This window comes from Aquila chrysaetos, chromosome W, assembly GCF_900496995.4.
Source record: "Aquila chrysaetos chrysaetos chromosome W, bAquChr1.4, whole genome shotgun sequence".
In the NCBI taxonomy this organism is placed as follows: Eukaryota; Metazoa; Chordata; class Aves; order Accipitriformes; family Accipitridae; genus Aquila; species Aquila chrysaetos.
This window is the reverse complement of record NC_054457.1, coordinates 11089968-11117156: the sequence shown is the minus strand read 5'-3', so window position 1 is coordinate 11117156 and position 27189 is coordinate 11089968. Positions and strand designations below refer to the sequence as shown.

The 27189-nt window shown below is 39.3% G+C and overlaps 1 protein-coding gene across 5 annotated transcripts in view; it reads right to left on the bottom strand.

The window, feature by feature from the left end:
- Nucleotides 1-405: 405 nt before the first annotated feature.
- The window catches only part of LOC121232838 (ubiquilin-1-like), a 1092736-nt gene continuing 1065952 nt past the window's right edge, over nt 406-27189 (bottom strand). The window contains exons 2-12 of one of the 5 annotated variants that reach the window (XM_041121294.1): nt 26896-27034; nt 17001-17152; nt 13447-13562; nt 12029-12291; nt 11060-11218; nt 10075-10315; nt 9386-9528; nt 8231-8314; nt 3965-4080; nt 3446-3614; nt 406-1800 (exon numbers count right to left, since the gene is read on the bottom strand). In XM_041121294.1, coding sequence (XP_040977228.1) covers nt 1645-1800; nt 3446-3614; nt 3965-4080; nt 8231-8314; nt 9386-9528; nt 10075-10315; nt 11060-11218; nt 12029-12291; nt 13447-13562; nt 17001-17152; nt 26896-26976 — 1680 coding nt within the window. In that variant the 5' untranslated portion in view covers nt 26977-27034 and the 3' untranslated portion in view covers nt 406-1644. Of the gene's footprint in view, nt 1801-3445; nt 3615-3964; nt 4081-8230; nt 8315-9385; nt 9529-10074; nt 10316-11059; nt 11219-12028; nt 12292-13446; nt 13563-14681; nt 14963-17000; nt 17153-26895; nt 27035-27189 lie in introns of those variants that run through there. The other 4 variants (XM_041121295.1, XM_041121292.1, XM_041121293.1 and 1 more) reach the window with 4 other exon arrangements.

Here is a 27189-nt window from a genome sequence, read left to right as displayed (position 1 = left end):
ATCAGCAGTATTTGATCTATTTACTTACTGCTGAAGTAAGAGACAAGATTACTGGACAACAGAAACTTCTGAGAGAAGAATACAACACAGTTACTCCCTGTAACATCTGCATGCTTGGCTTTGCCAGGAGTTTTATTAATTTCATTGTACGTAAAAGAAAGCGTGCTCAACACCTTCCTTTATATCCCATTATAAATTTGTTTCATTTAACTTATTAACAAATTTGAGTCAAGGCCAGTAAGTTTAAACCATTTGCAAGCAATGGTTTTTAGAGCAAACTGGCTTTATATTTGTACCAAAAGAAAAGATTGTTCAGATGAAGTGTTTAATGCAATACAGGAATTAAAACAGAATGTTCACAATTACACTGACACCTAAGACCAATAAAAAGCAAATACTATTCAGTAACACACGGCAGAATGCTTTATTTCACTACTTTCACTTTATCTAAATAGTCTTCAGTATCATATGACCCTTCCTCTCTGTCATCCACTTTATACTCCAAGTATTGTTTGCTAATCTTAGCCCAAAGTCTGTAAATAGTCCCAGAGCTAACATTGAAAGGTCAGTCATCTTGAATGCTGCATAATCACCAATTGCAAACACACTGAAACAAGATGCTTAAATACTTTTTAATTCATTTATTACCTGTGCACAAGAGGTAACTACCAATAAAAACTCAAGAGATATACAGTATTTTTTTACGTGGTGGTTAAAAGTAATTAGAATATCACATGACAATGGCTGAAGGTAATGTTTCCGATTACAAATCATAACGCATGTTTAGAATCTCAGTGGAACAAGCCAAAATGCCTTAGAAACTATTTCAGAGCACAAGGCAGTGCTCCTTTAATTTGCACAAAGATAATTTACAGTTAATCTGTAACAGTACTGCAATGAGACAATGTTGCAATGCAAGCTTCTTTATGGCTAGATGTGAAGATATAACTAGAACAGCAATTCCAGTATATTTTAAATGAACTTGCCTAAGCATTTTTTCTGAGATGTTTACCAAAGATGCTGGAAGATTCTACACTAAAAACCATGTCTTACTACTTTTTTTTTTTTCCCTGGCCTTTCTTGGTTACTTATAATTTCATTCTATTGCAACGCGTAAATTTCTAGAAAGAAGCTGTCTCCATTGTATATGTTGTGTTTATACTTCATACAAATAAAAGCAAAAATGGTAGATTACTTAAGTGGTATAAATCTTACAGCATTTTGCTAGCAAAAAAATACATGCCAAAATCACCATAAGCAGCACTGGTACCCACAAATTATAGCCTTCAATTGTTTCCTTTTTAATTTGTATCCTACATAAATTACTACTGAAGGCTGATAGTTTAGTAGTAAATAAATTGGACAGTTGTAAGTCAGACAAAGCCTGCTCAACCAACTGTGAAAGCTGGTATTGTTTCAAAAAAAAATTAAGAAAGAACAAAGAACAAAAGCCATGCATGCAACAACTGAGTGAAAATGCATCAATTCCCCGTTTGAAGAAAACTACTGCACTTGACCTTAAAATGCATGACTGATTTTAGTTATAAGACAATCCCAATTGTCAGAATGAAATAAAGCAACTATTTTAAAGATTTAAGAGCTGTTATCAAAAATAAATTACATTTTTGAGTTAAAGAAACACTGCTATGAAGGCTGAGCACCAAGCAGCCTTTCAATAGCTGCACTGATATCTCCTCCTGTTGCTATTAGAGCTTGTAAGTTTGCTTCATGGTTCAAAAAGCCCATTGCACTCAGCTGCTCCAGTTGTTGCTGAAATCTAACTTCTGGATTTTGTAACTGCTAAGAAGAAAAATCTCAAGCTATAAAAGCATAATACACATTTGGCAAAGTACAGGATTTAAACATAGTTGGTTCTGAACCACTTCTTGTCTTTACTAATTTCTGAATGCATCTTTTTCAAGTTCCCCAAACTAGACTATGACAAATTTCATTCACAACTGAATTATTGATCAAACAAGTCAGATTAGCCTCAAATTTTAAGAATAACTTCACTTATGTGACATTTTTGAACTAGAAGAGCAGCTGCTTGTTTGATAACAAAGGAACAGTTAAATCTGATGTGTCCCAAGAACAGTTTCTTAAAGATGTGCATGCAGATTTTTTTTTTAATGAAAGAGTCTAATCTAGTAATGTGGGACAGCAGGATTTTGAGAATTTCACTGTTAGCAACAGTGAATGTGGTAGGCTTTTTTCCTTGACATAAAAGTTACCTCTTTAATGCTCCAAGTATTTGTTGACTAAATTTACCAAAATTCTAGTTAGAAAAACTTCAGCCTAAGGCAAAGTGACAGCTGTGCTTTATGGAGTTGATCTTGCTCAAATAAATTGCTCAAACTAGTGGCAAAATTCTCAACAATTTCAGTTGTATGATCTTCAACTCGGAGGCATTTTTGAAACAGAACAATTATATGAAAATAATATGCTTTAGGTATATAGGGTCAGAGTAATACTGAGAAGCCACTTTTTGAAATGAGTGAGACAGTTTATATATCAACACAAGATTTTTGCAGCTACTGCTAATTTTTCTTTTGTTCTACTTAAGTTTCATCCATTGAGAAATTCCTACCAGTATTTAAAAACCGCATATACTTCCAAACCAGTAAAATGCAAATATACTGGCTGAAATTTAAACACTCCTCTCTCCCCCTCCATCTGCTTCCCCCAAGCAAAACCAAACAGAATACTGAATTCGTAGCATAAGATCTGGCAGGATAAAAATATCTATGGGAACATGGTTTCCTATAGCTATGCCTACCACCACTTTCTCATGGTTACATAAAATAACATTTTTCTGTCAGATCAGCATGCTGAACTGCCTTATTCTGTGGCAACAGAGGAGATAAGAGCAGGACTGTCCCTTTTACCAGCAGTCTGCCATTACACTGGATATGTACCATGGTGTAATGGTGCTTTTTCACACAGCACTCCTTCTCCAGCCTGAATCCCACTTGGTATGTTAACACAATGTACACTGTGCAGTCTGGACCTGCAGGATGTCAGGGAAGCATACTACAAATTCAGGCCCCAAATAACCTGAGCTGTCCGGCTACAGAGTAACAACCAGCAACACAGATACAGAGATAATGATGTTCAGTATGCTTAAGTTCTTTTCTTGTCTGAGCCCACATTTCACTTGCCAGGGAACCAGTCTTCCCTTTAACACCTTAATCTGCTTCTTTCCAGGCATTTCAGAAACTCAAGGATATGAAGATAGGTGTACAACAATCAACCATTCAGAGGACACTTTTACTCAAATGTGATGTTTTTCCAGCATTTATTTGCACAGCTAGAACATCACTTTTAAGCTTCCTCTGCTCTCCTTTGACCAGAAGCATTCTGTTGGTTTATACTGGAGGAGGCTGGATATTTAAAAAAAACCAACAACCACCCCCCACACACACTAGAATACAGTGATCTACTTTACCTGAGCATTTGCACCAGCAAGTGCCTGCAACATTTGTTGGACAAACTGCTGGTGACCAGGTTCAGCAGCCCCTGATGTTGGACTTGTATTTTCACTGGGAACAGAACTAGATACAGTGGACCCTGTAGGAGCTCCAGTGCTTCCCAATCCACCTAAACCAGGATTGAATCTGCACAAATGACAAAGAGAAGTACATCACTAACATAGAAAATGACTTCGTTGTAATGTCTCTTCCTATTATATGCAATTACTAAGTAAAAATTCTGTCAAATAAAAAATGGATGACAACTTCAGGAAAGCACCAAAACAAAGACCATAGCCATCATTGCTTAAAAGTGCATTGCAGACAAAAGTGTGACAGATTCTAAAACAAGTTTAGTGAAACTAAAAAATGCAAGAGGAACAGTCTGTAAAAACTGGATAAACCTCTACATGTTAAAAAGAAAGACAAAAAGCTGAAAAAAAACCCCCAAACACAAGAGAAAAGTTCTTGTATAAATTTGTATGACCAATTCTTACCCTGGTAAGAGTCCTGGTGCTTCCGTTGCTAGTGTCTGCAAGCCCTGCTGAATCTGTAGCAAAGCCTGCATTGCTCTAGGGTTTGACATAGCTGATAACGTGTCAGGATTCTGCATCTAAAAACAGGAGAGAAACTCATAATTGAATAATACAGACATTCAAAGTTAATCTTTATCACTAGATGTTTTACAAAATCTGATATCCTTTCAGAACTTTGCTGTTTCTCAACTTTGTATTTGAATGTTTACATTAAATCCTTCAGATTTTTTTTTTTTTGAGAAAACTTTCACAGGAGGTGATCAATGAGCTCTCTAGACTCCTTTTAAATAAGGAGAACATAAGGAAAAGTATTTCTCATTACTTTTTCTAGTAGACTTTATTATCTTCCAAAGCCATAGGAGTATATTAGTTCAATGTAATTCTAAATTAGTCTCCTATATCATACTATTGGTAAGCAAGAGGGCTGAATACAGTGAAACCTGACTAGTAGGTATCTAATACAGGAAATTATAAAACATCTTTTTCTAACTAAATTCAGACTACAGCTATTCAATCCTGATAATATGTGTATGTGTTCATATCTGTAGTGCCATCAACATCTATAGACATACAAATACTCTGCAAAACATACTAGCAAACCTAATATTCAAGGACCCTCATTCTACTGAAAATGTAACTAAAAACTGACTTTTGCATCCACAGATAAAAGACATACTTTTGATTTCTGAAATTAAACATCTAAAAATCAGACTATTTTAGATACAAAACCAAAACTAATGGCTGATGCTCACCTCTGCTTATAGATGCTACATGTAAGTGACAAGTTATTTGTTTCAGTTAGAATTCTCGGTAGCCAGACCTGCTTCAAATAGCAGACAGGCTGATTAATCTCAGCAGCCTTCACTTGGTAACTAGACCAAATTCCTTCTGCTGCAAAAAAATTTTTTGATTCAAAAAACTGCACAAATTAAGGTTAAGCTTCCTCTGGTGCAAAACAGAAGAGCAGAATAGGGCACAAAGATCAAGTATTGATTCTGTCCTGAAATATGGGTGTGTAATGAGACTTGAGCACAGCAAGTTTTTAAACACTCTCCATTTGTCTCTTGGATTTATATCTTTGTGATAGCTAAAAGTCAGAGGAGGAAAAGCTAAATGTATAGCTGGTGAAATTAATCCAAATCTTTAAAGGAGGAAAGCATTTCAGATTCACTGAAGTAAGCTGCTGCGATTACTTTGTTTAAGAAAATAATCTTTAAGCCATGACTTACTGTCTGATATTTAGAGTTGTTTTTACAGAAAACTGACCCAACGATCCTCTGAGCACTTAGGTGACTTGGATCCCTGTTAATGTTTTTAATTCCAGCTGTAGAGTAGCAGCAATTCTGGGTAAAACTTATGTAAAAGGACTAGAAAGAGTATCTCACAGATGCGTTTTCCTAGTTGTGCTGAGCAACTGGCCATTTACTGCAAGTGCTTTCCATTATACAGAGGAACATTTCATAGTTTCCATCATCCAATCCCGTAATATAATGACAACAGATGAGTGAGGAAGTATGGGCTGTGATACTGTCAACATTCTGAGAACATCCAGGTACTTCTCTAGTTTACTTCATCTGTTAATGTTGTTGATCATCTGACCTAACATGGAGAAGACAGCAGAGAGCTACCTGTGCAGATAAACCCCAAGGTGATACTGATGGAAAGAGATACAAAAGCATTAAGAGCATCTGGGTGAAGATTAGGGGGATGGAAAACAAAGCAGATGTCGTAATGAGTGTCTACTATCAATCACCCAGCCAGGATGATAGCATTGATGAGTTATTCTATAGGCAATTAGGAGAAATCTCTGGATCGGTAGCCCTTTTCCTTATGGGAGATTTCAACTCCCCAGGCATCAACTGGGAATACCATGCTGCTGTGACGAGCAAGTCTCGGAAATTCCTAAAGTTCGTGGAAGATAATTTCTTGTCAAAAGTACTCATTGAGCCAACAAGGAAAGATGCCCTCCTAGACGACTTGTTTGAGAATAGAGAAGGACTCATGGGAAATGTGAAGGTAGGTGGCTGTCTTGGCCACAGTGATCACGAGTGAAAAATTTTTTGTGTCATGAGAAAAAAGGACAGCAGAGTTGCTACCCTGGATTTCAAGAGAGCAAACTTCAAGCTACTCAGGGAGCTACTTAGCAGTGTCCCCTGGGAATCTGCCTTTGAGGGCTTAGGAGTCCATGAGTGCTGGTCAGTTTTTAAGAACCACCTTTTAAAAGCACAGGCAATCCCATTGTGTCATAAGTCAAACAAGCGGGGCAGAAGACCAGCTTGGCTGAACAGGGAACTCCTCGTGGAGCTCAAGAGGAAAAAAAATTGTATGATCTCTGGAAGCGAGGTCAGGCTTCGCAGGAAGATTACAGAGACGTGGTTCGTCCATGCAGGGAGAAGACACAAAAGGCCAAAGCTCAATTAGAGTTGAAACTGGCCAGTGTTGTGTCAGACAACAAGAAAGGCTTTTTTAAGTATGTTAATAGCAAGAGGAGGTCTAAAGAAAACATTGGACCAATACTTGTTGAAGATGGTCACCTGACTAATAGGGATGAAGAAAAAGCAGAGGCATTCAATGCTTTTTTTGCCTCAGTCTTTAATAATACCGATAGACCTTGGGCTGCCTGGTCCTCTGAGTTGGAGGACAATGACTGCAGGAACAGTGACTTTCCATTTGTGGACACTGAAATTGTAAGGGACCAGCTGAATGTTCACAAGTCCGTGGGGCCTGATGGGATTCATCCCAGAGTACTGAAGGAGCTAGCGGATGTTACAGCAGGACCCCTCTCAATCATCTACCAAAGGTCTTGGGAGTCTGGGGAGGTCCCTGCTGACTGGAAACTAGCCAATGTTATTCCAATTCACAAGAAGGGTGTGAGGGAAGACCCAGGAAACTACAGACCGGTTTGTCTAACCTCAGTACCTGGGAAAATTATGGGGAAGATCATACTGGGTGCTATTGAAAGTCATTTAAAGGACAATGCAATCATCAGGCACAGTCAACATGGGTTCACAAAGGGAAAGTCCTGTTTAACTAATTTGATATCTTTCTATGATAAGGTCACCTGCCTAGTGGATGAAGGGAAGGTGGGGGATGTAGTTTTTCTGGATTTTAGGAAGGCTTTTGATACTGTCCCTCACAGCATCCTTCTGGACAAGTTGTCCAACTGAGAGATGAGCAGGTACACGGTGTGCTGGGTGAAGAACTGGCTGAAGGGCAGGTTGTAGTGAACAAGGCTACATCTGGCTGGCGACCAGCCACCAGCGGTGTTCCTCAGGGCTCAATTCTGGGGCCAGTTCTGTTCAATATTTTTATCAATGATCAGGATGCAGGAGTTGAATGCACCATTAGCAAGTTTGCTGATGATACTAAACTGGGAGGAGCTGTTGACTCTCCTGAGGGACAAGAGGCCTTGCAGAGGGATCTAGATAGATTGGAGCATTGTGCAATCATTAATGGTATGAAATTCACGTTGTTATTTTACTTATAACACTGCATACATTGAATGAGATCCTGGCAACACACATTTACTTCGGTTTGCAAGGACTGCCTAATGATGGAACTCATGAACTGGATTAAATTTTTAATTCCTAAAAATTTTGCTTAGTCCCATTTAAAGGATACAGTCCTAGTATACACTGACAGTTAAGATAAAGCAAATACTGGGGCTGCAACCATAATGGTGTAAGAGGGAAAACTAGTGGTAAGGCAATCTTTACAGGCAAATATCTTCAGAACCCACTCCACTTCTTTTGTATTAGCTTATGACTTGCCTCTTTCAAGGAATGCTGTAAGGTCTCTTTACCCCAAATAATCAGGGCAGGGTGGAGGAGGTATGAGAAAAGTACCGTAAAAGCTTATCTTAGTAGTGGGAATTTTTTTTTTTTAATTTGCATAAGAAATCACGTAGGAAACAGGTTTTCTCTGGGTGGTGCACAGTAAGAACAAGTCATTTCTTCTAAGCAAAGACACAACAGCAAATCAAAGCAGTTGTGCTAGTCACAGACAAAAACATCCACTAAAAGCCAGATTTAACTTTTGAAAGGGATGGAGAGATAAATCAAGCATTTAATTATCAAGGGACAATACAACTCAGTGTCTAAAACTAATGAGAATACACATAACAGAATCTAGCTTTAAGTGAAATCAAGGAAAGGCACCAGAGTTTATTGCAAAAATTGCTCACTGGATTTCAGACATTTATTAACACCACTTAGTATCTCATCTTACTTGTTGAAGGAAAGTAGGAAGCTGTTGTCTCATTTGCTCCTGAAGTTGAGGATTTCCAGCAAATAAAGGATTATTCAACATCATCTATGGGACAAAAATATTCAACATCATAGATCAAGCAGTAAATCAAAAAGTAAATACTAGAGTGGATTTTAAGACAACTATTTACAACATATGAATCAGATAACAAGATAATAGTCTATGATAACCTCAGAGTAATTATCTCCTACTTCTCCTTTGGCCAATACTTGTTCTGAAACAACGAACCACCAGCCTGAGAACTGACTGAAATCATTGGCGGTGTGGAGTTGGGGTTTGTTTGGTTTTTTTGTGGGTTAGTTTTTGTTGGGTTTTTTTTGGGGGGTGTGGTGGGGTGGGTGGGGTGTGTTAAACTTTTGAAGTGAATCCTTGCCAGATCCTCACCAAAGCAACCTCATTTATGTAACAAGAAAAGCCTTTTCTGTTCAGCCTCCATTACAGATGTGATGGTTTCCTTGTAAACATCATCTGCAAAAAGCCTGGGATATTTTCCAATTAAGTGTTTAATATACAAAAGATAATAATATTATCTCAGTTCAAGATTTGACTTTGGACATTATTGCTGTAAGTAAAATTGGAAAGCACTTCTACAATATCATTCATAAAACAGCAGTAAGTATCAGCACTTTTATCATGAGCAAGGATCACAGATGAGAAATGAAAACCAGAATAACAGCTAGATATGGCACCAACTCCTTCCCCTCCACTTCTGTCCTCCCAAGCTAGGGTAGGTATTTATTTACTAGCAGATCTACCTTAATTTATAATCAAAGCATTTGTTTTGTTTAACTGGTTCTTAGGCTAGGCTACAAATTATAGGGCTGCATGAAACATACACAAACTTACAAGTTGTTACAAGAGAATGCCTGACATGATGTCCAACTACAAATTGAAGAAACTTACTGCAACAGATTGCTAAAGGTAACTGGGTAATAATTTCAATAAGTAAGGCATTAACATACTTTAAAAACTGGACCATTCGCAACAGACAAGTTATTGTTGAGAAGTTGGCACAATTACTCTGCTTACTCTACTTGAAAATATAACTGTATCATAAATTCAACACCTTTTTTCACTTCAGAGCAAAAAACACACTGCTACACCAAAAACATTTACCTGTACTGCAAGATCAGGATTCTGGCTCAATGACTGCATCATGCTTCTCATATAGGGTGCAGACAACATATTTTGCATAAGTTGTGGATTTTCTGTTATCTGCTGTAACAAGCTCTGCATTCCTGGCGTGTTGAACATACCAACTTAAAAAAAAAAAAGTAAAAGGTCATTTCAGTAAAAATCTTGACTATAATCAAATTAATTAGACTGCCTAGAACTGGGATACAACTGTGTGGTTTTTGGTTTTGGGATGGTTTTTTTGTTTGGTTGTGGTTTTTTTTTTAAATGAGCTTTAGCCCGTTAAATACATCTCAATGTGGTTCTGCTTACACAGATGCATCTGCCCTAGAAACAAGTTAAGCCAGAGGTTGTATCCAACAAGCAATCCTCGCTAAGTATCTACGTTATTAGCTGTTTTCCTGTTTGTCTCCAAACAGAAAAAAAATCATTATCATTCATCTACAGATTCCCTACTTTTGTTATTTTAAGGCAGTACACAAGTATTGTTAGTACTCTTGGTTTACTTTTCATGTTTGTTTTTCTACAGAGGACTTTGATACTAGTCAAATGTTCTATGGAAATAAACAGCAATACAAACTTTGAATCAAAACATCTCTTTCTAACAACAGAATCATTTCAGCAAACTCATGAATATTTGCAAATATATACAATTGCAATAACAGACACACCTCCTAATCCAGGTCCCAAATTTGGTATAGTTGAGCTCTGTCCTGTACTAGCAGAGGTGGTATTTCTGACATTACTACTGCCACTGCTCTCACCACTGGTGCTGGTACTTGTGGAACTCTGAGAGCTGGACTGAGGAGCCCAGGGATTTGGTAAAGGATCTCTATTTTCTGTACGAGATGGCTGACTGTCCCCTCCTGATGATGCATTGCTTACTAAGGAAGCAAATGGGTTACCTCCAAACTACAGAAGGAAAAACAAACACATATCATCTATTAGTCAACTATTTTTATGTCTGCTAGAAGTGGCAAGTTACCTTTCCAAAATTACACATGAAGATAAATGTTGATGGCTCTTAATAAATTATAATCACCGTCCTAAAATAAGCCATTGTAAATATTCTGAAAAGATACCAACATTGAAAGAGATATTATCTCCAACAACAACAACAAAGTTATTCACACCTTGTTTTAAATTCAGCATTTGCTACTACACTAGTACTTTGATCACAGTAAGATTATATTTTGCATAGTGGTTTCCAACTTAGAAAAATTTCAAAGCCTTTTTTTCTTCCCACCTTAGGTTCCAAGTTACTAAACACACTCTTAATTTTTCCTGGACCTCAGGAATTTTATAAGTCCAAGAATTAAAAATAAATAAATTTAGAATATATATAACAAAAATTTATTAACATTAAAATAGCTTATCAAACTCACAAAACAATCTTTATTCCTTCAAGTTTAAAAGAACATAGGAACAAGCCACACATTGACTTTAAGCTTCAAGAAATTAAGTTTTGTCAAGTACACGTTTGAAAAGTTACATTATTTATCTTCTTTCATTTTTGAAAAAAAACAAAAAAAAACCCAAACCAAAACAAAAACAACCAACCCCCCCCAAAAACCCAAACCAAAACAAAAAAAAAAACACACACACACCCCCCCCCAAAACATTTACTTTCAGTGGCCCCCTGCAATCATTTCTCACCTGTTCCTGTGCTGCATTCAACATTGGCTCCTGAATATCTGTGTACATACGTCGCAAGGCATTGTAGCCACCTGGTATACTTTCAAGGTTGCTCAAGGCTCGGTCTTGGTTTCGCATCATTTCCTGCATCATTGCAGGGTTTCTAGCAAGTTCTAGTGTCTAATGATGTAGAACGTTTAATTTGTATTAATAAAAAAAAAATAATCCATTTTAAAGTGAAAACATCAGCATTTAACAGTATCTCAGTTACTAATGTCTAACTCCATTTGAAATTAGGATTAAAGCCAAATCAAGATGTCAGCTTAGTGGGAGGGGAGTCAATAGAATTTGATATTTAGCCAACATTCTGCCACAACTGTCAGTATGCTGGCTGAGTCAGAAAGCATTGACTAAACAGAAGAAAAAACCCTTGAATGTACCATCCTGTTCTTTCTTGTCTCTTCTCAACACATATATTTCTACCATTTCTAACATCAGTACAGCATGCAGCTTATAACATTAACTTGAAAAATAAATACCTTAATTTTCCAAAGCCTCCATTTGTTTCTTGATGCCTTCTGCCACATAAGGCATACCTTACATAACACACAACTTTAGAAGCAATCAGAAGTACCCACAGTTACATAAACTGGAATTATTACTTTATAGTAAACTCACTGTTGACTGGACAACAGAAGATTTCAAGTGGCATCCAACTCTAAACTCGGAAGATATGATTATACAGTCTTCAGCATCTTTCAAAACTATGCTGCTTTTTTTTTTTTTTTTTTTAAATTATCAGCTTATTTCAGACACCAGCAGCTAGAAATAAAAACATCAGTTTCCTCTGGTGACCTTTTACAGATTGTCTAACAAGCCTAAATTCCTCAACAATATTTCAGTACTCATCTAAGCATGCCCAATTCTTGCTCTTTTGTTCACAGTTACAGTATAATTAAAAGTCATGAACTTAGAGATCTTTCTACATACCTGTCTCATTATATCTGGATTATTCAGCATGTGACTGATTTCTGGATTTCTCTGTATCAGTTGCTGCATTTGAGGGTTAGCCATAATTAACTGCCTCATCAGGTCAGGATTTGAAAGCATGCTCTGAACAAATGGGTTTTCCATTATCTGAACCATCATTTCTGGGTTGGACATAAGTTGTCGTTGCATCTGACTTTGTAACTCTGAAAAATTTGATGCATTTAAGCCCAGGCTACTCAGGCCTGCCAAACCTCCAAGGCCACCTTTAAGAGGAAAGAAAAAAAAAAAAAAAAATTAAACTTTCAGCTTCTAGTACATTTCTAAACACATCCAGGTTCTTTCTAAGTACAAAATACATAAACATAACCCACACTTCAAAATAATGAAAGTCAATGGAAATTCTATCTTTGCAAGGCTGTTAAGGAGTCATCCACTAAGAGTTTGCTTCTTTACATAACGAGACACCTAGAAATCCAAACCGCATTTGAAATATAACTTGTTACAATTATAACAGCTTTTCTTCTACTTTACTATAGCTGCAGTAAAGGGATGTTTGAGTTTTGGGGCCTCAGGTTAATTCCCAACACTTTCCAATACATTTGTAATAATCATTTATAGACAGACCACCACCACGAGGCAGACAGACCACTGCCACAAGGAATCTCTTAATACAATGCATACTCCCTATTCTAAACAAAAAGTAGAGCTCTTCTTTTTGCTGATGCAACAAGAACAATGCTTTAAATTCTCCTCCTCTGCAGAGTTCAGCAAACACAAAAGTTTCACATTTTTAGAAGGTACTAGTCAGTCTGGAGAACTGTTTACAACTAAAAAAAGCAATTGCTTAACACAGTTTTTCCGGGTTTTTTGTTTTGCTTTTTAAAAAGAAAGCAAACAATGAAAGAGCATGAATAACAAAACCCAGTAACTATGGAAAGAGATAATATTTTTAAATCAATAGACTTCTGTCTCTATTCCTGAAAGGGTATGATAATGCAGACTCAGAACCTGAGAAATACTGGTTTGTAGGATAGGAGTAACTTTTTTACTTCTGTTCCAAGTCATGATGTTATGGGTCCAACTTCAATACTCTCTTCAGGCCAATTCAAATGCACTGTTAAGGAGGAGGAGGAAGAGACTAGTTTAATAGCACCTATAGTGCCAGAATACAAGATCAGTGGCACCTTACTACTGAAGATGAAACAGCACAAGCCAGAAGTTCTGTACATAAAAATTAAGGAAACAACTTACCTCTGATAACTTACTGATCAGAAACTTATTACAACCAATACCACAGATTTTTGTAATCAGTAATTTTATTTTATTTTTTTTTAAGTCCCGTTTACATTAGAATAACGCTCCAGGGATACTTACCTGAAACCAAGATACCCACCATGTTACCTAACAAATATTCTTACCCAAGCCAAAAGAGTTGCTATTTGTTGAAGCTGGTGTTGAGGTATTACTGTTTGATATTGATGTGGTAGCAATACTGCCAGTGGTGTGTGTTTGTTGACCTGGATGGTCTTGTGATCTATAAAAAGCAAGTTAAAAAAATTACAAGTTGAACAAGGTGCGGTACGTTGACCCCAGCCAGTTAAATCCCCAGCCAGTTACAATGTCATTTTCCCCCCACCCCAGGCAGGATGGGGAGAGAATTGGAAGGACAAAAGTGAGAAAAACTCATGGGTTGAGATAAAGACAGTTTAATAAGCAAAGAAAAAAAAAACCAAACAGAAAAGTGATGCAAAGGCAATCGCTCACTACCTCCTGCCAGCAGACCAATGTCCAGCCAAGTCTCCAAGCAACAGCTACTTTGAAAAAGTCCCCCCCCCCAGTTTTATTGCTTAGCATGACATTATACAGTATGCAATATCTTTGGTCAGCTTGGTTCAACTAGCCAACCCTAGCCTACTCGCTGGGGGGGGGGGGAGCAGGCACAGAGCCAGAAAGAGAGAAGGAAGGCCTTGATGCTGTGTGAGCACTGTTCAGCGATAGTTAAAACATCAGTGTGTTATCAACATTGTTAGGTCAAAAATCCAAAACGCCACACCATACAGGCTGTTATGAGGAAAGTAAAACTCCATCCGAGCCAGACCCAGTACACAAGGTCTGGCATTTAATATAATGTAATAATGACATTTAATACAGGAACAGTATCATACTTGAGAATCTTAATTTACATTCTTATTATTTCTAAAAAAATAAACTATTATCTCTAGATATCTTCCTGGCCAAACTCAAACAGGAAATATACAGAAGGTAGAAGCAAGGACAAGTAACCTGGGAGGAATACAAAGACATTGTCCAAGTCTCTCTTTCTTATACAGAGTTAGGAAAGACAAAGCGTAAATGGAATTGAATTTGGCAAGGGATGTTAAAGACAACAAGAAGGGCTTCCATAAGTACATAGGTGACAAAAAGAAGACTAGGGAAAATGTGGGACTCCTGCTTAACGAGACAGAGGACCTGGTTACACAGGACATGGAAAAGCCTGAGGTACTGAATGCCTTCTTTGCCTCAGTCTTTACTAGCAAGACTGTCCTTCAGGAATCCCAGGCCCCTGAGACCAGGTGAAAAGGCTGGAACAAGTAAGATGTACCCTTTGTGGAAGAGGATCAGGTCAGGGAATACTTAAACAAACTGGACATACATACGTAAGTCCATGGGCCCTGGTGGGATGCCGTTTGAGGGAGTTGGTAGACGTCATTGCGAGGCCACTCTTGATAATCTTTGATCCATCATGGTGACTGGGAGAAGTGGCCGAAGACTGGAGGAAAGCAAATTTCACTCTTATCTTCAAGAAGGGCAAGGAGGAGGACCCAGGAAACTACAGGCTAGCCAGCCTCACCTCAATCCCTTGGAATGTGATGGAGCAGCTAATGCTGAAAACCATTTCCAGGCACATGAAGGACAAGAAGGCCATCAGGAGTAGTCAGCATGGATTCACCAAGGGGAAGTCATGCTTGACCAACTTGATAACCTTCTGTGATGAAATGACTGTCCCTGTAGATGAGGGGAGAGCATTGGATATTGCCTACCTTGACTTCAGGAAGGCTTTTGTCACCGTCTCCCATAGCATCCTCATAGAGAAGCTGATGAAGTAGGGGCTGGATGAGGAGAATGGAAAACTGGCTAAGTGGCCAGATCCAGAGGGTGGTGATCAGTGGAACAAAGTCTAGTTGGAGGCCAGGACCTAGCAGTGTACCCCAGGGGTCAATACTGGATCCAATCCTGTTTAACATCTTCATTAATGATCTGGATGATGGGGCAAAGTGTACCCTCAGCAAGCTTGCTGATGACTCAGAATGGGAGGAGTAGCTGATATGCCAGAGGATCCTGCTGCCATCCTGAGGGAACTTGACAGGCTGCAGAAATGGGCTGACAGGAACCTCATGAAGTTCAACATGGAGAAGTGGTGCAAAGTCCTGCACCTGGGGAGGAACAATCCCATGCACCAAGATAGGATGGGGGCCACCCAGCTGGAAAGCAGCTTAGCAGAAAAGGACCTGGTGGACACCAGGTTGAACATGAGCCAGCAACATGCCCTTGCAGCAAAGAAGGCTAATGGTATCCTGGGCTGCATTAGGACTGTTGCCAGCAGGTCGAGGGAGGTGATCCTTCCCCTCTACTCAGCACTGGTGAGGCCACACCTGGAGTCCTGTGTCCAGTTCTGGGCTCCCCAGTACAAGCAAGACATGGACATACTGGAGGGAGTCCAACAAAGGGCCATGAAGATGATAAAGTGACTGGAGCAGCTCTCCTATGAGGAAAGGCTGAGAGAGCTGGGACTGTTTAGCCTGGAGAAGAGAAGGCTCAGGGGAGATCTCATCAGTGTATATGAATACCTGAAGGGAGGGTGCAAAGAAGATGGACCCAGGCTCTTGTCAGTGGTGCCCAGTGACAGGACCAAAGGCAACTGGCACAAATTAAAACACAGGAGGTTCTTGTCTGATCATAAGGAAAGACTTTTTTACTGTGAGGGTGACTGAGCACTGGAACAGGTTGCCCAGGGAGCTTGTGGAGTCTCCCTCCTTGGAGACATTCAAAGGCCATCTGGTCATGGTCCCAAGCAACTGGCTCTAGGTGGCCCTGCTTGAGCAGGGGGGTTGGACCAGATGACCTCCAGAGGTCCCTTCCAACCTCAACCGGTCTGTGATTCTCAGACATCTATAATCTCATCACTTCTTCAGAACGGTAGTTTCTAACATTAAGAAAATGGATGGGCATCACTGCAACCATTACCACCACCTTTTCATACTATCCCTAGGATGCCTGTCAATGAATTGCTTCCTCAGTTCTTACCTTGCTTTAGGGATCCTGATGTACTCCTACCCCCTCAAATAGTACTAATTCCATGTCCAGGTCTTAAAGAAGAGAAGGCTAGCAAGAGCTATAATACAGGATTTATTCCATACCACACCTTTAGTAGGACGCCCCACTGAACATCAAATTAAATTAAAGTCTTATTTCATCACAAAACTAATATCACAATTTCAATATTTTTTAAGACTGTAAGAGCATGGTAACAATGTAGTTACACAAAGTTAATGCCATCATAAACTAGCACAAGCACTAAAGGCTGCTTGCCCAATTTGTATGCTCACCACACCTGTCTACTGCAGGGGCATAAACATGGGTGTTACCATGCAGTAAAACAGATCAAGGACAGATTGTCTTCAGACTGTTATTCTGCACCAACTGTAACTAAGGAGCTGATTCAATTGATTTAATAGTAGTGGCTCAGTTTAGAAGATAACATTAACTTTCAAAAGGCATATGTATGATATCTAGGGACACAACCTTACAGAATTTGGGTTGCTTCTCTTGTTCAATAGCAGGAGTATTTGTACTGCTTTTGAATGCATTTTAGTCAAACCTAGGTTTGCCCAACAGAAAGCTATCACACTAGGTATTAAGAATATTTTTATTACTTAGAGGTAAAAAGAATATTGCTCATCAGTCATGTTACCTGTTTTGCGTTTTGATGACCAGGTGAACAGTGAGTCCATCGTGAATCCCATGCTGAATCAAAGTATCTTGATCTTTTAAAATTTTTCCAGCAAATATCAAAACAAGCTGATCAGTGTGGGACTTGAAATGCTTAGAGATTTCTTCCTTGAACTAAACAGAAGTTCATATTATATAGTTATGTAACTGAATACTGAACTATTAATTTTTTAATTTAAGGAAGAATTATTTTGCTCACATTTATTATATTAATCCATTTGCATGATATGTTTTGCTTTATACAACCTAGAAACACTACACTAAGTTATCTCAACTTTCTTTTTATCCAAAGGAAGATGGGAAATCAAGTAATTCTTTTTCCGTACAATTGAAGTCAAGTAGTGTTTCATATCCAAGATCACTAAGTATATAGCTGGCAATAACAAAAATTGGCTTCCACTTAAAGACTATACTGTCATTTCAGTCAGGCATGTACCCATGATGCAATAAATATATAGTAGTACACATGCCATTGAAACCATCCATTGCTGACATACTGAGGATGCAACAACATGTTACGTTAATTCAGTCCACATTTGTGCAGGCACTGAAAGGAGCAGTATCCTTTCTTCTTGGACATATTACTGCTACCTTTCACATGTCAAAACTAGCAATCTTTTCCATACAGTCAAAAATTATTTCTTAGGTGGCTCTGCTCTCTCATCCAACTCATGACAGCTACATGAAATGTGCTTCCAGCCCAGGGCATGGTGAAATGCCACATATTTCAGCTGACTGTGAAGTCATACCTTCATTAAAACAACTGAACCTGGAAAAGCAATTGTATTTCTTCCTGCCTTCTTAACCAATAACAACCATGTTATACTTCGACTGACTTCTGACTGAGATTCATTATTCTATAGAAAAGTACTCTTGCAGAAAAAGCAATTAGTTCACAAAATGTAAAAAGGCAAATATAAGAAAACCAAATCAATTTATTCAACATGACTAGTCAGTAGAATAAATATTTCTGAAAGGATCTTAGGAAGCCCTCCAGAAGTTCACAATATTTAACATTTTTCAAGTAGTATGGTCAACTTGATTTTTAAAAGAATCCTATTCCAAACATCTTAGTGAACTCTCATACAGGAACCCCAAATATTAATCTTGCAATGACTTATTATTAAATAACTATATTTTATAAGAGGCAGGGCTAAAAAAAGGAAAAACCTGCTATATTATACCCTGAAGGCAAGTCCCTAATTGAAAAGGTTTATAGTATAGGAAGACATAAAACAGATCCCCAAAAAATGAGCCTGAGACACAACAGCGGTAAGAAATCTCTGTGCCTGGGTAGCAGGTAGCATTTAGTCAGTTAGAAGTCTGCTCACACAGAGTTCATTCCAGTTCTTAGAGAAACATCTTTTAAGTCAACCTTTATACTGGTAATATTTAGATTTGCAAGCATTCTAGGAAGCAATTTAATCCGTTCCTGCCTGAAGTTGATTACTTACCTAAATTATTCAGACATTGTGGTGGGTTAACCTTGGCTAGCCACCAGGTACCCACCAAGCCGCTCTGTCACTCCCCCTCCTCAACTGGACAGGGGAAGAGAGAAAATATGATGAAAGGCTCGTGGCTCGAGATAAGGACAGGGAGATCACTCAGCAATTACCATCACAGGCAAAACAGACTCGACTTGGGGAAATTAATTTATTACCAATCAAATCGGAGTAGGATAATGAGAAATAAGAACAAATCTTAAAACGCCTTCCCCCCACCCCTCCCTTCTTCCCGGACTCGACTTCACTCCCGAATTCTCTACCTCCTCCCCCCGAGCGGCACAGGGGGACGGGGAATGGGGGTTGCGGTCAGTTCATCACACGTTGTCTCTGCCTCTCCTTCCTCCTCACGCTCTTCCCCTGCTCCAGCATGGGGTCCCACCCATGGGAGACAGTCCTCCGTGAACTTTTCCAACGTGGGTCCTTCCCACGGGCTGCAGTCCTTCAGGAACAGACAGCTCCAGCGTAGGTCCCCCGCAGGGCCACAGGTCCTGCCAGAAATCCTGCTCCAGCATGGGCTCTCCATAGGATCACAGCCTCCTTCGGGTGCATCCACCTGCTCTGGTGTGGGGTCCTCCATGGGCCACGGGTGGATATCTGCTTCACCGTTAACCTCCATGGGTTGCAGGGGGACAGCCTGCCTCACCATGGTCTTCACCACAGGCTGCAGGGCAATCTCTGCTCCGGTGCCTGGAGCACCTCCTCCCCCTCCTTCTTCACTGACCTTGGTGTCTGCAGGGTTGGTTCTCTCACTTATTCTCATTCCTCTCTCCCAGCTGCTGTTGCGCAGTGGTTTTCACCCCTTCTTAAATATGTTATCCCAGAGGCACTACCACCGTTGCTGATTGGCTCAGCTTTGGCCAGTGGCAGGTCTGTCCTGGAGCTGGCTGGCACTGGCTCTATCAGACATGGGGGAAGCTTCTGGCATCTTCTCACAGAAGCCACCCCTGTAGCCCTCCCCTGCTACCAAAACCTTCCCACACAAACCCAATACAGACATGTTTATCCATCCTATTCTCAGAGGTCCCCAGTGATAGAGACTCCATAGCTTGCTTCTAAGAAATCTATTTCAATGCTTCACTATCCTATTCTTCATTGTCCTGTTCACTATGGACATGGCAAACAGATTGTTGTTCTCCTCAGAATAAAGGGTTGCAGTACAACTAATCTTTCCTTGAGGGTTGTGTTTTCTAATCTAATAATTCCTACCACTCTCTGGATTTTCAAATCCAACCATATCTTTCTGTAAGTGTAGGGGTCAAAACCAGCCACAATATTCCATATGAATTCTTATCCATACTTAGACCAAAAGGATAAATTCCACATCTTGCAAGCTATATTCCCATTTATAAATTAGAAAATCCATACGGGAAAATATCAGTTTAACAGTGTTGACTCATATAACATCTTTAACCTCTAGACCCTTTTCTGCAGAGGAATTATGTAGGCAGTTGCTTCCCACTCTGCATTTTTCTGGTTAATGAAGAATACTGTCATGGTTTAACCCCAGCCGGCAGCTAAGCACCACAAAGCTGCTCGCTCACTCCCCCCCTGGTGGGATGGGGGAGAGAATCGGAAAGGTAAAAGTGAGACAACTCATGGATTGAGATAAAGACAGTTTAATAGGTAAAGCAAAAGCTGTGCACACAAGCAAAGCAAAACAAGGAATTCATTCACCACTTCCCATCGGCAGGCAGGTCTTTAGCCATTTCCAGGAAAGCAGGGCTCCATCACGCCTAATGGTTACTTGGGAAGACAAATACCATAACTCCAAATATCCCCCCCTTCCTCCCCACAGCTTGGTCCCTTTGGTCAGTTGAGATCAGCTGTCCCAGCTGTGTCCCCTCCCAACTTCTTGTGAAGAAGCACGAGAAGCAGAAAAGGCCTTGACACTGTGTAAGCACTGCTCAGCAATAGCTAAAACATCCCTGTGTTATCAACACTGTTTTCATCACAAATCTAAAACATAGTCAAATACAAGCTACTATGAAGAAATTTAACTCTATCCCAGCCAAAACCAGTACAAATATACATTCCATTGCAACATAAAAACAGCAGAAATCCTCATAATTTGGTACAAAGTAAATGCATAAGAATAAAGAACTACCATACTGTGCCAGAGCAATGACATTTATCCAAACTCATTTACCATCAGATTTTCTACAATAGGTTGTTACAGTGAATTCCACAACTAAGTTGTCTTCAGAACGCTGATGCAGTAGAATAATCAACATTGTTTACTTTATCCTAAACCTTGTTACACATTTTTAGAAACAGCTATTTATCCATGCAGTTAAGGAAACAAGACACTTTTACAGCTTAACCACACAGTATCTATTATTGCCAGTATGCAGGTATCAAAACGTATACATGTCCCTTTCTCTACTAAGATGCAGCCACTGTAATTAGATAATCTGTAAAAACAGCACTACAGTAAGAAATCGCTAAACAGCCTGTGTATCAGGACCACAAAAGAACTTCTACAATAATGAATGCGGATGATCCACAGGTGCAAGGGATCTTTTTCCAGCCAGCATAAGATGACTATTATGAATACCGAGCCACACTTCGTCTAACTGAAGCATATCTACATTAAAAGCCCAACAGAGCTGCAAAAAGCGTCAAGTCTCTTAACTCTCCATCAGCATCATCCCCTTTTTTTTGGGGGGGGGGGGGGGATGGGGGGGGGGGGCGTTTTTGGGGTTTGGAGTTAGTTTGGTTTTGGTTTTGTTTTTTATTTTTTAAGGACAGGAACAGTATAGGTTTTTTTACCCTGAGAATGTTTTTAGCAGCACTCTACCACTTCTTGTTTACACACTCAATGATTTCCATACCAAATATCCTCAAATTCACATGATCTTAAAACCCAATACTCTTAACAACAGAACTCTGCTCTTTTGTTCCACAGTAACAGAAGAGAACGGTCTCCACAAGTCAAGTTAGAACTTATTACACTTGCTCAACTTGATTGCCTCTGAAGGTTTTGACATGCATAGGTGATGCAGTCTGTTGATGCACAGTTGGGGGGGGGGGGGGGAAGGAGCAAAGAGAATCCAACTTGCACTGGTAGCTGAGCTAATTCTAGTAAACGTTTTGTCACTGAACAAAGCCAATGTCTTTGTATACACATGAAGTAGAACAGCTGACTAAAAAGGAGACACTTCTGTACAGTCACTTTGCAGAGCAGATCCATACTTTAAACATCAGAATAGAATAGTTCAGTTGGAAGGGACCTACAACGATCATCTAGTCCAACTGCCTGACCATTTCAGGGCTGACCAGAAGTTAAAGCATGTTACTAAGGGCTTTGTCCAAATGCCTCTTAAACACTGACAGGCATGGGGCACCGACCACCTCTCTAGGAAGTCTGTTCCAGTGTTTGATCACCCTCTTGGGTAAAGAAGTGTTTCCTAATGTCAAGTCTGAACCTCCCCTGGGGCAGCTCTGACCCATTCCCACGTGCCCTGTCACTGGATACCAGGGAGAAGAGCTCAGCACCTCCCTCTCCACTTCCCCTCCTCAGGAAGCTGTAGAGAGCAATGAGGTCGCCCCTCAGCCTCCTCTTCTCCAAACTAGACAAGCCCAAAGTCCTTAGCCGCTCCTCATAGGACATGCCTTCCAGTTAGTTAACGTTAACTTATTAACATCTGATAAGTTGGCCCAGGAAGGTCCCATTAAAAAAAAAAAAAAAAAAGAAAAAAAAAGGTATCCTAGTATCCTAGATAAAGTAGAAAATCTTAAAACCCAAATTGTCATCTTTTGATACGTTACCACCATATAATGATTCAAAAGCTTTTTGCCGACTCAAAGCATGCCATCAAAACCAGCAACTATTAATGCCCATTCACATGACAAAGTGCTGTGAAAGAAAACAAAAATAATAGAGATATTTTCCCAATTCCTCTCAACCTTGGTTTAATATAGACACGTTAAAAAAAAAAAAAAAAATTTTAAAAAGTTACATTAACAGTCCTAAAGACACCTCAAGGAATTAAACATCCAACTCCCACTGAAAACCAGTGTAAAACAGGCTCCTAAAACTGCAACTGCTTTAAAAATATTATCTAGATGACAATAATAAAAAAAAAAAAAAGCAACAAAATTGCTGACTCTTCCCAAACCAAACTCTGTTCTGAACACAGGATAGGACTTTTAACACTGCCTATGGTTTACAGCAGATGAAGCATAGCTAGACAGCTCACCCAAAGAAGGCTTCTGTAGAAGCCTTTTCAGTCTTTCATGACTTGTCAGAGAGTTACTATCTTCTTGCGCCTAGAAATTAGCCCTTGCCAATTATGCATGCTAGTTACGCAACCAAATTGTTTCCTCAAATCTCCATAATCAAACCAAACCTATAAAAAAAGTTTTTTCAAGAAACAAATTCCAATTCTTTTAAGAAGGGGTAAAAACCACTGCGCAACAGCAGCTGGGAGAGAGGAATGAGAATAAGTGAGAGAACCAACCCTGCAGACACCAAGGTCAGTGAAGAAGGAGGGGGAGGAGGTGCTCCAGGCACCGGAGCAGAGATTGCCCTGCAGCCTGTGGTGAAGACCATGGTGAGGCAGGCTGTCCCCCTGCAACCCATGGAGGTTAACGGTGAAGCAGATATCCACCCGTGGCCCATGGAGGACCCCACACCAGAGCAGGTGGATGCACCCGAAGGAGGCTGTGATCCTATGGAGAGCCCATGCTGGAGCAGGATTTCTGGCAGGACCTGTGGCCCTGCGGGGGACCTACGCTGGAGCTGTCTGTTCCTGAAGGACTGCAGCCCGTGGGAAGGACCCACGTTGGAAAAGTTCACGGAGGACTGTCTCCCATGGGTGGGACCCCATGCTGGAGCAGGGGAAGAGCGTGAGGAGGAAGGAGAGGCAGAGACAACGTGTGATGAACTGACCGCAACCCCCATTCCCCGTCCCCCTGTGCCGCTCGGGGGGAGGAGGTAGAGAATTCGGGAGTGAAGTCGAGTCCGGGAAGAAGGGAGGGGTGGGGGGAAGGCGTTTTAAGATTTGTTCTTATTTCTCATTATCCTACTCCGATTTGATTGGTAATAAATTAATTTCCCCAAGTCGAGTCTGTTTTGCCTGTGATGGTAATTGCTGAGTGATCTCCCTGTCCTTATCTCGAGCCACGAGCCTTTCATCATATTTTCTCTCTTCCCCTGTCCAGTTGAGGAGGGGGAGTGACAGAGCGGCTTGGTGGGTACCTGGTGGCTAGCCAAGGTCAACCCACCGCACCTACCCTTATACTGAAACCTCAAAGTGAAACTCACTCTGCATAAGAGTATCTGCAAACAAGAGACTTTAGAGTATTATTTAAATAGGTATTCATATTTTATTATACCCGCCAGTCAGAAAACATTTGCCAATTACCTTGGTTAGGCAGATGCATCTTGAAAAATATCAGTTAAGTCAACCGTCAGGGAAGTCAATATACTTTCTTCTAAAGGTTTCTATGCTATCAAACAGCAAATTACCACTGTTCTAAATCACTTTTAATAGAGTTTCCAAAGTCTGAGAAAAATAAAATTACTTAAGTGCTGAATCAAACAGGGTTTCTTTATTTCAAAGAAATGTGAATAATCAGACTATATTACAAGGCTGACTCCATAAACAGTCACACAGATGTATCAATGATGTGCTTCAGTGCACTGAGACATAAGATGGTGAAAAAAGCAATGCTTTAACTTTGGTGCTAAACAATTCACGCACTCAAGTTCCTTTAGTGCCGACAGAAAGCTAGATTGTAATACTGAAAAAGAAGAACAGATTGGACTATATTAGTTCCAACCTCTTTTGGTCGTACTGTTCAATAATCCCCAGACTACAGGGAAGACAGAACTGGTTATGTTAAGAGAACTGAAATTAAGCTGTCCTTATAAAATAAAGCATTATGAGAAATATTAAAAGCATACAGAAGTTAGGAAAGATGTTCCACTATCAAATCACCCAATGCTCCCCTTAACATGTACACGTGATCTTTGTATGCCAAACATGGCCAATTTGTGATTGTGAAAACCAGGCACAAATCTGAAACACTGGATTTATGGATTTAAAGTTTCAACAATAATATTTATTCAAATTTTAAACAGAGAATACAATTCTAACCAGATCTCCACTTGTCAATGAACAGAGTCCCAACGCAACGTATACATTTACACATATAGTTCAGTAGGGTGAGTTTGTTTATAATTCAGTGTAGTACAGAAAGCACAATTTTCAGGTATATAATTAGTTTAAAAATATACTACACACTGATAATAATAATCTATTACTACTGAAAACTATATTCCTCACTGAAGAAAGGTTGACGTTAAATAAAAAGAGAAAAAAAATAATTTAAACTGTTTTCTATGGTTATATGAACTAAACTCGATTACACTAACTTTTCCAAACAGACATTACCCTGAAATTTTCAGATAATCATAGGATTGACAATAATTCTCTGCAAGAACTGCAGGCTTTTAAAATTAATAGCGCACATTTGTTGTATCCAAACTCTGTTAGCCTAATAATTAAAAATATAAAGCAACCTATGTTATTCTCTAAGAGTTACAGTGTTCACAAAGTGCATAATTTGATATCTTAAAGTCTGCATACGTGCTGGTGGATAGTAGCTCTGAATCAATTACAGTAACATCTTGAACTTTGCCAATGTTGCTATGTTGGCATTCCAAGAATGCCTACAGGGTAAACAGACTAAATGAAGAAAGTAAAATTGCTTTTAATGGAACCAGTTCCAACACCTCATCACTCAAATAATTCAAGTCATTCACTAAGAAGAGACAGTAATGCACGAGTAGTCTGTAACATGACTGCTCACTCTCTGTGTATATGAGTTTTACTAAAACACACTGTTAAAGTCAAGCCCACAGAACCCACAAAATAAAACTAAGGAAAAAAGATGAAACACAGAGCTAACTGAGCTAAAGTCTCCTGCGTATTGGGATTTCAAATCAGCAGGCTTATAGGTATTCATCTTTACCTACCATGAATAGAAGTCTTTGCAGAGCAGTGTATGGGCCTGCAAGTTCAGTATCATACCAAATCAACAAAGCAAATATTTGGTCCTTGTCCTAATACTGAGCCAAGCTGTGCTCAGCATAATCAAATAAGTTCCGTGGAAAATAAAGACAGATGGGTGATACTTACAATCAACTGACCTCCCAGAGCAGTTTGGTACTTGAGGGTTATTTTTCATTTTAACCTACATACTACTGCCTGTTCTTAGAGGCACAACATAGGATCAGCAATAACAAACCCTATGTTACTGAAGTCTTCTAACATAGGAAAATCTTCCTCAACTTTGAACAGTTGCAAACCTGACCTACATCAACGGAGCAACATAAAATACACTTTGTGTAGCCCTAAATTTAGCCCTAATAACCCAAAATATTTATCTAAAAGTCTTAGGGTTTTGTTTTGGCTCTATTCTGAAGTGACTGCAAACAAACCCAAGTCTCACTAAGTCATAATATTAGCTACAGGAACACACAGCAAAATAAAAGCTATTCAGTTGTACGAGTTTAGGCTGCCTCCCCCTGCAAATAGGGCAGACATTGCCTGCTTGCCTATACCAACAGAACAACCCACTTGCTGATCCCATATGCATTTGAACAGATGCTCAATTTGTTTATTTGAGGCTAACCTATTTTCAGGGCTGGCTCTAGAAGTATCACGTCTATTGTTATTATGCTATATAATGCTTATTATTAACAACAACTTATTTTGACAGTTTAAGAAAAACAGCCAATACTAGTCACACTACAGTCTTGCTTTTTTTTTTTTTTTGTGCCAGCTGTAACTTTGCCCAGGAATCAAAGCAAATGGCGGACCCACAGGGGCAGCAGCAGTCTTACTTCGCAGGAAGATTCAACTGCAAATCTAATCTGTTAATATCAGCTCAAAGGGATACCAAGACAATATTTAAAGTTTAAGATATCTATAGAAGATTAAGACATTTTAAAGCAATATGTTCTATTAATCACTTAAATTTTTATGATTGTTTTCAGTAAAAATTTATGGGTTTGTTAGCATGTATAACTATTTCAGTTTTTAAGACAACCGTCTACTAGAAAAACCTGATATTCCCATTGGGACTCACATTTGAAATCATGTTGTTAAAGTTAGATATATCGCAAATTTACATCTTAAATGAGTTTGTTTATAATTCCTGAAGTCCCCAATATTATTGCAATCAAACTGCTTTTCAGGACGAATGTGATCCTTAAATTAGAACCAGCGTGTTTTATAAAAAACAAAACGCAACTACAAAGAATTTTACAACTAGGTGGCGCAAGAGTCTGTAAAACGTATAGAGCCAGCACCCTGGCTAGAAGATCAGAGCTTTTTAACTCACATTTTGCATTTCCCCTCTGAAAACAACATGTGTCTTCTGACTCATCAGCAAATAACGATTTAAAGCTCCATTTCTATACATCAGTTGCACTCTTACATATATAACCGTTGTGGGTTTTTGTGAGGTTTGCAGTTACCTACTGCACAAAAAAAATAACATGATGTCAAGTTGCATACATTGAATTTCAGAGAAGTTTTATAGAAAATGAAGTAAGTTCTGAATCTCCTTCAGGGAATTTCACCTTTTCAAGTATTTTAGCATAGCAATATCTACATCCTTCACAAGTAGGAGAGA